The sequence below is a fragment of the Peromyscus maniculatus genome, chromosome 4, assembly GCF_049852395.1.
Source record: "Peromyscus maniculatus bairdii isolate BWxNUB_F1_BW_parent chromosome 4, HU_Pman_BW_mat_3.1, whole genome shotgun sequence".
Lineage (NCBI taxonomy): Eukaryota > Metazoa > Chordata > Mammalia > Rodentia > Cricetidae > Peromyscus > Peromyscus maniculatus.
Window position 1 is genome coordinate 10,589,071 of NC_134855.1, and position 10,476 is coordinate 10,599,546.

General features: G+C 55.1%; 1 protein-coding gene across 2 annotated transcripts; it reads left to right on the top strand.

Annotated features, from left to right (window-relative positions):
- Nucleotides 1-699: 699 nt before the first annotated feature.
- Nucleotides 700-9,714, top strand: Prrt1b (proline rich transmembrane protein 1B). Of its 2 annotated transcripts, none has more exons than XM_076569084.1 (4): nt 700-848; nt 5,419-5,867; nt 6,692-6,835; nt 7,939-9,714. In XM_076569084.1, exons 1-4 carry the CDS (start codon nt 839-841, stop codon nt 8,086-8,088), a joined length of 753 nt encoding a protein of 250 aa, XP_076425199.1. In that variant the 5' UTR covers nt 700-838; the 3' UTR covers nt 8,089-9,714. The 2 variants fall into 2 exon arrangements, with proteins under 2 accessions (XP_076425199.1, XP_076425198.1); XM_076569083.1 differs by lacking the exon at nt 700-848 and adding an exon at nt 4,644-4,976.
- Nucleotides 9,715-10,476: the final 762 nt, after the last annotated feature.

Here is a 10,476-nt window from a genome sequence, read left to right on the forward strand (position 1 = left end):
ATTTACCTTGCTAAAGGTGTAAATTGTATAACAATAAAAAAGCCTTTTTGCAAAGCTAGTCAGTCAATTCCCCAGAGACTGAGTCCCCTGCGGCTTCGAAGGCTAAAATTCATCCTAGAGTGATCCTGTTTCTTCCACGGACCCGCGTGAACTGAACACCCGACACAACATTCCTCTTGTCTGGGAGCTCAGCTGTGAATATACAAAAGGCAGCCAAGCGTGCCTGTGTTGTGAGTGCGGTATTTTCAGGTGACTGGGTTCGGACCTGTTGTACATTCTTTGGCCTGGTGCATCTCGGGAAGAAAGTTAGGCACATGTTGTTCTAAACCTCCGTTCTTACAGGAAACCTACACTCCTGGTTTCTCTGGGGCAGGGAGCCCGAAGCTGATGCAAAAAGACTTGACTTATACTGTCTTGCCTTTGGCCCATCCCTCCCCTCTCCCTATGGTCTCTCTCCTGGCTCTACCCATCCCTGTGGGAATTGCACGTGCCTCCTTCTTGCCCCATTTTTTTTTTTTTTATGTTCGCCCCCCACCCCTACCTCCAGGCCCTGCAACTCCTCAAAGGCCTCAATTAAGGCTCCACGGAGCGGATCCTGCCCTCGGGGTCCGCCGCAGCGCTAACTGGCCCTAGCCGGGAGGATGCAGAATGGGTTGCAAGCGCCAGGGTGCGAGGGAGTGACGTGTTGACACAGCCGTGGACAAACAAGGCGGTCAATTATTAACCTGTCGTGCAGCAGGCACCAGGAAACCCGAGCCGGCACCGTCAACCGAGAGGGGCGGACCCAGGCTCGAGGCCGAGAGCAGTGCAGCCCGCGCGCACCCACGCTGATCCCGCCATGGAGGCAGGTGAGGGGTGCCGGGTACGAGGGGAAAAGCGCAGAGACTGAGGGCGCAGGCAGGAGCGAGGCGACACTGGGGTCGGGCACTCGCGCGTCCAGAGCCCGGGAGCCAAGAGGTTGCAGCGGAAAGTTTGGAAATACTCTTTGCATCGCTGCGGGGCATCTGGGGAGGAAGAACGGGCCCCCAGTAGACAGCAGGTGCCCTGGCAGCAGTAAATGGCTCTGCATTTTCCACCCAGACTCTCCTGGCTGCGTCTGGGCGTGTGCTTGCTTTGTTCACCCCCGGGACCAGGCTGAGGCCCCTCAATTAGGGTGAACCAGCAAGGAGCATGTAGAGCCGTAGTTGGGAAGATTTCACAGGCTGGATTGGAGACTGGGTCCACGCCGGGTGGGTGGGTAGGCGTGGGTGCTCCGTGGTGGTGTCCCCTCGCGGCCACACATCCAAGCGGAGGACCCCGGGGGCCGAAACCGCATCCCCACACTCACTGGGGAGTCCCAGGTTCGAGGGGCGTGGGGTGGTGCTGGGATCCATGCAGGGTCGCGATCATGTGCTCGCATCCACTGCACCCACTATAGAGGATGCTGGGGTGACTAGCAGAATTCCATTGTACCCCGCCCCCTTCTAGAACACCCAGGCCTTGGAGTAGCCCCATCCCCTCCCCTGTCTCAACTGGACTGTCGCCTCAGGCTCGGGTGTCGAGAACTCGAGAACTCCAGGCCACAGAGCCGGGCGCAGCCAGTGGATTTATTTACTCAGAGGCCCCTATCTCCGTGCCATCAGGCCAGGTATTTGTGCTGGCGGGACCCAGGGAAACTGAGGTTTTTGTTATGATAACTGGGGCAGTGGCCTGGCGTTTCTGTGACCGCTTCCTGGAGGGACCAGCTCCTTGGCTCCTTCTGCAGTGGCTTTAACTCGCTGAAGTGCTTGCTGGGCGCTTGGTGCTCTGGTCTGTTTAAGGAGGCTCCTTAAGACGTGGGGAGGACCTGAGCCCAGGGCCCCGGCAACCGCTCCCTGTCATCGGTGTACACTGCGGTTGCCATTATCTATCCTTATTTTATGGTTGGTTTGGAAAGAGGCCCAGAGTGGTGGGTCCTAGGTCCGGTGCCTGCATCTGCCCTGAGGCCAGCCCACACAGGCGGGGGTGGGGTGGGGTGGGGCTCCTGGGACCGATAAGCTGTTTCTGTCCAGGAGTAGGCTCACTCTGGCTCATTGGCAGTGGTGGATGACGGATTTTCTTACAAGAGAGGGGAGGAGCTCCAACGTGCCAGTGGTGTGTGTGTGTGTGTGGGGGGTGTATGTGTCTGTCTGTCTGTCTAACTCTGTATATGCACGTGTGTGAACTAGTGGGCTGACAGTGAGCATAGAGGCCAGAGGTGGACTGCAGGTGTGTTTAGCACTTTCTGCCTTATTCCCTCCGAGGGGGTTTCTTACTGGGGCTCAGAAGTTTTCAGCCATCCTCCTGTCTCCATCCCCCACAGCACTGGGGTTTCTGGTATACACCCCCATTTCCCACAGACCCCTGCTTTTTCTGTGGGTGCTGTGGATATGAACCCAGGTCCTCTTGTGTGTTCAGCAAGTGCACTTACCCACCATCCCTCGGAGGTGCACGTGATTTTAAAAAACTTTTACAGCCCGGGGATGGTGGCCCGTGCCTTTGATCTCAGCGCTCAGGAGGCAGAGGCAGGTGGATTTCTTGAGTTTAAGGCCAGCCTGGTCTATAGAGTGAGATCCAGGACAGCCAGGGCTACACTGAAAAACCCTGTCTTGGAAAAACAAAAAAACAACCCCCCCCAAAACCCCAAAACCCCAAATTTCATAAACATTTCCATTCCATCCTCCCTCCCCTTCCTCCTTCTCTCCCCTTCCTCCCTCCCCTCCCTCCAATATGGAAGATAGAACCCAGGGTCCCAGGAATGCCCGGCAAGTTCTCTACCACTGAACTACATCCCAGCCTTTAGCAAGCTTTCCTAATGTTTTAACCCTGAGGTATTGTTCAAATACATCAGACCAAACATAGCAGAATGTGTGGTGTGATCTCTTCAAGTATCAGACACTCCTCAAGCCCCCATCATGCCAGGGCACAGGCTAGGGATACATAGTGAGAACTTGTCTCAATAAATGAAATTCAGATAATTTAAAATTTAGTTTAAAATTGCAACTTGGTGCCAGGCAGTGGTGGCGTACGCCTTTAATCCCAGCGCTCCGGAGGCAGAGCCAGGCAGATCTCTGTGAGTTCAAGACCAGCCTGGGCTACAGAGTGAGATCCAGGAAAGGCACAAAGCTACACAGAGAAACCCTGTCTCGAAAAACCAAAAACAGACAAACAAACAAAATTGCAACTTGGCTCCCAAGTGTGTTTCTCTTTACTTTGTAGAACATGGATGCTTTTTTTTTTTTTTTTTTTATAATTGCAGTGTCTGGTTATCAGAGTTGGTAGGTGTTAGTATTTTTATTTTGTGTGTGTGTGTGTGTGTGTGTGTGTGTGTGTGGTTTTCAAGACAGGGTTTCTCTATGTAATCCTGACTATCCTGAAACTCACTCTGTAGACCAGGATGGCCTCGAACTCACAGAGATCCTCCCGCTCCTGCCTTGAAGGTGCGCGCCACCATGCCAGGCTTGTTGTTTTCCTTTACTTTTATTTATGTATCTTTGTTATTGTTGTTGTTCTTCCTCCTCCTCCTCTCTTTATGCTGTGTGTGTGTGCTCACACGTGCGTGAGAGTGAGCGGGAGCATGGGCGCGTGCTTGCCCATAGTTCACAGTGCAGGTCAGAGGACAGTTTGCAGGGGCCTTTTCTCTCCTACCATGTGGGTCTTGGGGGTTGAACTGGAGACCCAGCAGCAAGCTCTACCATGTGGAGCCATCCAGCCGGCCTTTCTTCCTGTTTCTGAGATAGGGTCTTGTAGCCCCGGCTGGACTTGAACTTGCAGCAATCCTTCTGAGTCCTGGGATGGCGCGGCCTGTTGGTCCCCGCCCCTCTTTGGCTTTTCTTGAAGAATGCTCTCACAGTCCTTATTCTTCGAAGTGCAGATTATTGGGGTTTGGGCCCTGGATGCTGAGGCTGTCAGTGTTACCTCAGCTCTGTTGTGATTCCCTGGTGATGTGCTCCTTACTCAGCTCGGTCGGTCGGTTCTGGTTCACTGTGTGTGGCTTCTCTCCATAGTGGGCTCATCTCTCAGACTTCCTGTGCTGGGGTGTGGGTCTGCCCCTACACCTGCTGCTCAGGGCTGCATTCCATACTTGTGGGGATCAATTCTAGAGTGCCAAAGCGTCCCTGATTGTTCAGGACTTGGAGTCCTCCAGGACCAGAAACAGTCAAGGGCAAAGGAATCGGACGGTGGATCAGCTCACACCCAGTGCTCAGGACGTCCAGAATCTCCCCTCTGTTCTTCCTGCTGGGCCATTCCTTTATCCTGGGCTCTGGGCTAGCAGGGAGCAGGAGGTGAGGCGCCTTCCTGCGGTTCTCACTTTCAGTGTCCCCGGGTGGCTTTTGTGTTTTATCTCAGGGGTTTTAGTTGTAATCAGCTGGAGAGACAAGCTTTTTAAAAAGTATGGCTAGGTCTGGAGAGATGGCTCAGGGGTTAAGGGCACTTGCTGCTCTCACAGAGGACCCTGGTTCATTTCTCAGCATCCATTTGGCAGTTCACAACCATCTGTAACTCCAGCTCCAGAGGGTCCAACGCCCCCTTTTGGCCTCCACAGGCACTGCATGCATATGATGCGCAGACATACATGCAGGTAAAACGCTCATGCATATAAAAATAAATACATTTTTAAAAGTGTGCTTAAAGCACGCAGCATGAACTTTTCTATCATGAATGTTTTTTGTCCTTATTCTTTTCCCAAGAGGGGAGGCCATAGGTCAGCCTCAAGTATTATCTCTTCCTGCTCTGTTGTTGAGTCTCCCACTGGCTATTAATCATCAATTAGGCTAAGGTGGCTGGCTGGCCACTGAGCCCCAGAGACCGGCTAGTCTCCATCGCTGGGATGGTAAACTTCTGCCACGATTTTTATGCACGTTCTGGGGATTGATCTCAGGTTTTCATGGCTGCACAGAGAGCACACCACCACCAACAAATCCATCTCATTGCTAAGAGCTGAGGCGTCAGTGGCAGTATGTCCCGTTCCCTGCATTGTGAGTTTCCCTTCCTTCACGTTCAGTGACCACTTCTTGGTCACTGGGAGAGCAGATCCTCTACTACCGTCACTGAGGACCCCTCCCCAAGCTCTGGTGACTCAAAAACACGGTGTTTTTTTCCACCCCGGAGCTGAGGACCGAATCCAGGGCCTTGCGCTTGCTAGGCAAGCGCTCTACCACTGAGCTAAATCCCCAACCCCGACACGGTGTTTTAAGTTCCGACTTGTGCTCTGTCAGTGTCCCCTAGGTCAGAGTAAGTGTCGGACTCTGCCTCGGTTCAAGAGGTGGCACCACCAAAGGAACCTCATGGGGTGGGGTGGTGGGAGCATTGGTCTGGAATCCCGGCTGCCTGGAGGGACGCACTGGGTCCCCTGAGCTCTGGGTGCAGCTGGGCTGGGGGATCAACAGCCCGGCGTCACAGCCCTGCCTTTCTCCCCAGGTCCTGACGCCAAGGGGGGCGACAGCCCCGCAGCCCCGGAGGACCCTCCAGCCGCCGAGGACACGCGCAGCCCCTCGCAGCCAGCGCTCCCTCAGCTCCCGCGCCGCCCGCAGCTGCTGGATGAAGACGCGGGACCGGACGAGGATGGAGCCGCGGCCGCAGAGGGCAGCGATCCGGTCCGGGGGGACCCAGAACCCGCATCTGCGTCGAGCGAGGCAGGACCCATGCCCAAGGCCACCGGCGGCACCGTTCCGCCCATCGGCTTCGTGGGCGAGCCCCCGCCCTACGCGCCGCCGGACCCCAAGGCAGTGGCGCTGCTCTACCCGCCCTTCCCGCAGGTGCCGGTGCTGTTCCAGCCGGCGCCGGGGCCCGCCGCACTCTACCCGCCGCCGCCTGGCCCGCTCTTCCCACCCGCCGCTGCTGCCGGAGCCTCCTTCCCCTTCCCGGCGGTGAGAGCATGTCCCATGGCAGATCTGCACATAGGTGGCGAGAGATTTCTCGAGATGGGTTCCTAAGCATGAATAGGAGCTGGCCGGGAATGACACTGGGCACGGGCGGCGGAGTGGCCAAGCCAGATGTTCTGGGAAGGATGGGTTCGCTGTGGTGGTGAGAGGAGTAAGGGAGGCGACATCAGTGACGAAGGCCCCGAAGGGGTGAATGTGAGGTGGCAGCCTGATCGAAGGAAAAATAATAAAACTTTTTTTTTTGTTTGTTTTTTGAGACAGGGTTTCTCTGTGTAACAGCCCCGGCTCTCCTGGAACTCTCTCTGTAGACCAGGCTGGCCTTGACTCACAGAAATCCGTTTGCTCTGCCTTCTGAGTGCTGGGATTAAAAGTGTGCACCACCACCTGGCTTTAAACAAACAACCAAACAAACATTACAGACAAGGTCTTATGTAGCTCAGGCTGGCCTGGGACTAACTATGTATTTGAGAATGCCTGATCCTGTTGCCTCCACTTCCTAAGTGCCAGGACTTCGGTGGTACAGGCCTTTAATCCCAGCAGAGGCTGGAGAATCTGAGTTTCAAGCCAGCCTGGTCTACATAAAGAGACCCTCCGGACAAACAGGCAGGCCGGCTATGGATGGCCAGTGGAGGAGAGGTGGAGGCCTCCAGTCTTTACAGCTCCCTGGCAGATAAGACATCCCGGTGGCCAGCCCTGGGCTCGGCAGTGTGTGCGGGGCAGAGATGAGAGGACTCCTGGGGCCTGGGGGGTGTGTGAGGAGGGAAGGGGGTTCTTCCCTGGTTTTTCATGTAAGTGCGTCTGTCCCACAGTATGGCAGCCCCATGGCCGGTGGGCCTGCTCCCATGCAGGTGGAGCACAGGCCTCTGCCCAAGGACTTCATGATGGAGTCGGTGCTGGTGACCCTGTTCTGTTGCCTGCTCACAGGGCTTATTGCCATTGTGTACTCCCATGAGGTAGGTGACCGGGAGGGACACAGCCATAAGATAGAAGCCTCTGCCCTTCTGGGGACTGCACCCAGCAGCCAGCAGCTGGGCCGGACCCAGGAATAAGCCCTGTTGTGGGGCCTGGCCTTTCTTGTCTGGTTCCCCCCCACACACACCTATGACCTTCATTACTAAAGACTTGTTCTGGCAAGTTCTAAAACAAAAAAGGCATAAATGATTGATGAGGCCCAAGGTGTTGCCCAGCCCTCTTGAGGTATTTTGGCAGCCTATAGTCTGCATATCAATCCAGCTGCCTCAACTGCCCCCTGTCTAGCTGCCATCTGCCTGTCCACGCCTCTGTCTCACCGGCTCACAACTCCTCACCGGTTCACCCTTATCTCTCCACTCTCCCTCCTGCTAAGACGCACCACTCTATCAATTCAGCCTCCCACCCTCCACCCATCTGGCCTCTATCACCCCATCCGCTTACCTGCTTCACCTGCCTTTCCGCTCACCCACCTCCCATTTCCTGGTCACCTGCCTCTCTCCCTGTTCATTCATTTGCACAACTATCTCTCTCCATCCACCCTCCATCTCACTAGTATCCGCCCCCCCCCTCCGTCACTGTCCACGTGCCTGGCACTGGGTTAGGCCCGGGGGACTCATTGATGAAGGTGCCCTGACATTCTGATTGACAGAAGGCAAGCCTTGGGGGTTGGGTGGGGGGCTGTGCTTGCAGGTAAAGTCTGGCCTTGCTGGGAAGTGGGGGACCAGCCAGGACTAAGGGGAACAAGCAGCTTAGCACTGGGACAGTGGGTTGTGGCTTCACCACCAACTGTGTGGCCCGGGAGGCCATTTATCCTGCTGAGCTTTCATGTCAGCAAAGTGGGGTGCAGTGAGCCCCATTTGAGGCTCTGAGGTGGCAGGAGGGGAGCCTGGGGGCATTTAGTGCTAGAGAGACCTCTGCCACCACTCCTGCACCTCTGTGAGCTGTGGGGCTGGGTCCCGATATTCCCAGGCTGTCAGGTTCTGGCTTGTGGCATGGGCCTGGTCTTGAAGGTGTGCTGGTGGGGTTGGGGTGGGTGGAGGGGGATCACTGTTGATGCATCCCACCCTGGCCTGTCTTGTTACAGACTCGAGCAGCCCTGGGCAGGGGTGACTTGGCCCAGGCGGAGGAGGCTTCGAGGAAGGCCCGCTCACTTGTACTCTTCAGTCTGCTCTTCGGGGTCTTTGTGTCTACCAGCTGGGTCATCTATGTGGTGGTGGCCCTCTACCTCCCCTGAGTGAGGCCCAGGACTTGCAGGCCAGGTTGTTCCCTTTGTGTGGACCCTGATGCCCATTGGGGCTAGCTGTTGCTCATACAGGGCAAAGGGGGGGTGGTCCACTGAGGCCTTGGATGGGATCCTAATCTGAGGGACACAGGCCTAAAAGTCTTCCTGGGCTGCCTGCCTTCACCTTTACTCCTGGAGAACACAGAAGACTAAGCTCACCATCTTCAGAGCCTTCCAGAGGACATGGCCACCTCCAGCCTAGCTCAGGCCTTCCAGAGGACATGGCCACCTCCAGCCTAGCTCAGGATCTGGCTCTTGTCATACTCACCCTCCCTGGGAGAGTGAAGAGGGGTGCTTCTCCTCCTGGGAGTTCCTGCTTGGTCCTGCACCCTTGCCATGCTGGGAGAGATCAGGACTGCTGTGGTCAGTCAACAAGGAGTGACAGAATTCCTGTCACCACTTCAGAGGACACTGCTACTTCCTGTCTTCCATTTGTGTGCAGCTGAGTCCCAGGTCCACTGCCTGCCCTTCTCCGAGCTGTCCGAGGCCCGCACTTACACAGGATGCCTCATTCCCCGAGAGCCATTTTTCTATAAACATCTCTCCTTACTGCCTCTGGCTTCTGCTGGCTGTTTGAGGCTTTCGGCTTCTGCCTTCACTGCCCCAGCTTCCTACTCGTTCCTTTACAGTCATTGGCCCAAGTCGGTCAGCTGAGGGGTTGGAGATGTTTCAATTCGTTGAATGCATGCACAAAGCCCCTAGTTCCCTCCCCAGCACTACACAAATGGGGTATGGTGGTGTACATCTGTAACCCCAGAACTTGAGCAGAAGGAACAGTTCAAGGGCATCCTTGGCTATACTGAATGTTAGAGGCAAGCCTGTGCTACATGAGCCTGTCTCAAAACTAAAAGGGTCAGCTGGGCCCCCAGTTGGGGACAGCTATCCCACCTAGGGGGTGCTCTCAGATCAGGGCACCCCAGATGCTGTGAGACACCATGTAGAATAATACATGGCTGTCCTCACATCATGTGCCCTGGGGTCAAGTCCAGGTGGCTGTGAGAAAGGTTGTTGTCACAGGAGTCCCACCCATCTGTGAGGAGGGCACTAGGATGGATCTGAAAAGCATAGGAGGCTCACACACAGGCTGGCATCTCCTCACTTCCTGCTGCCTGCCACCAACAACTACTGCAGGGTACTGAAGGGGAAGCCCAGCCCTCCTCCAGGGGGCGGAGCCTGGAATGAGGAAGTCTGCAGTGAGCATTATGGAGATCCAGGACACAGGGCAGTTCTGGAACCAAGAACTTGACCTTCAAAATGCATGAGAGCCACAAAGAGGAGGAAAGGATTTTGGGGGCTGGTAGATGCCTCAAAGATACCTCATAGCACCCAACAGCCAACTACGCCATTCTCTCACACCTTTAAATAAGTCATGGTGGAAAGATGTCTAGAAGGCTGCTCCTTTGGAGGGGCTGTGAGTCACCTGCGGGAATCATGTCTAACTGCAGTGGGGCCTGTAACTGCAGCTTGAAGCTCTGCATGATTAATGAGCTTCCTAGCGCTTCTGTTGCTGCTCGGAACACCTAGGGTGGTGATTAATAAAACTGTCAAGGGTACCTGCATCAGGACCTTACCATGAAAGTTCCGGTGGCCATTACTCAACGCTGTTGTGAAAGTGAAGCTGATATGAACAACAAGGAAGTGGAGTCTGAAGTGTGAGAAACAGAGGAGGTGGCTCAGCAGTATACACAGTTAGTGGGATGTCTCAGCACTGTGTGTGAACACACAGGTACAGTGGGATGTCTCAGCACTGTGAACACACAGTTAGTGGGATGTCTCAGCACTGTGTGTGAACACACAGGTACAGTGAGATGTCTCAGCACTGTGTGTGAACACACAGGTACAGTGGGATGTCTCAGCACTGTGTGTGAACACACAGGTACAGTGGGATATCTCAGCACTGTGTGTGAATACACAGGTACAGTGAGATGTCTCAGCACTGTGTGTGAACACACAGGTACAGTGGGATGTCTCAGCACTGTGTGTGAACACACAGGTACAGTGGGTGTCTCAGCACTGTGTGAACACACAGGTACAGTGGGATGTCTGAGCACTGTGTGAACACACAGGTACAGTGGGATGTCTCAGCACTGTGTGTGAACACACAGGTACAGTGGGATGTCTCAGCACTGTGAACACACAGGTACAGTGGGATGTCTCAGCACTGTGTGTGAACACACAGGTACAGTGGGATGTCTCAGCACTTTGAACACACAGGTACAGTGGGATGTCTCAGCACTGCGTGTGAACACACAGGTACAGTGGGATGTCTCAGCACTGTGTGTGAACACACAGGTACAGTGGGATGTCTCAGCACTGTGTGTGAACACACAGGTACAGTGG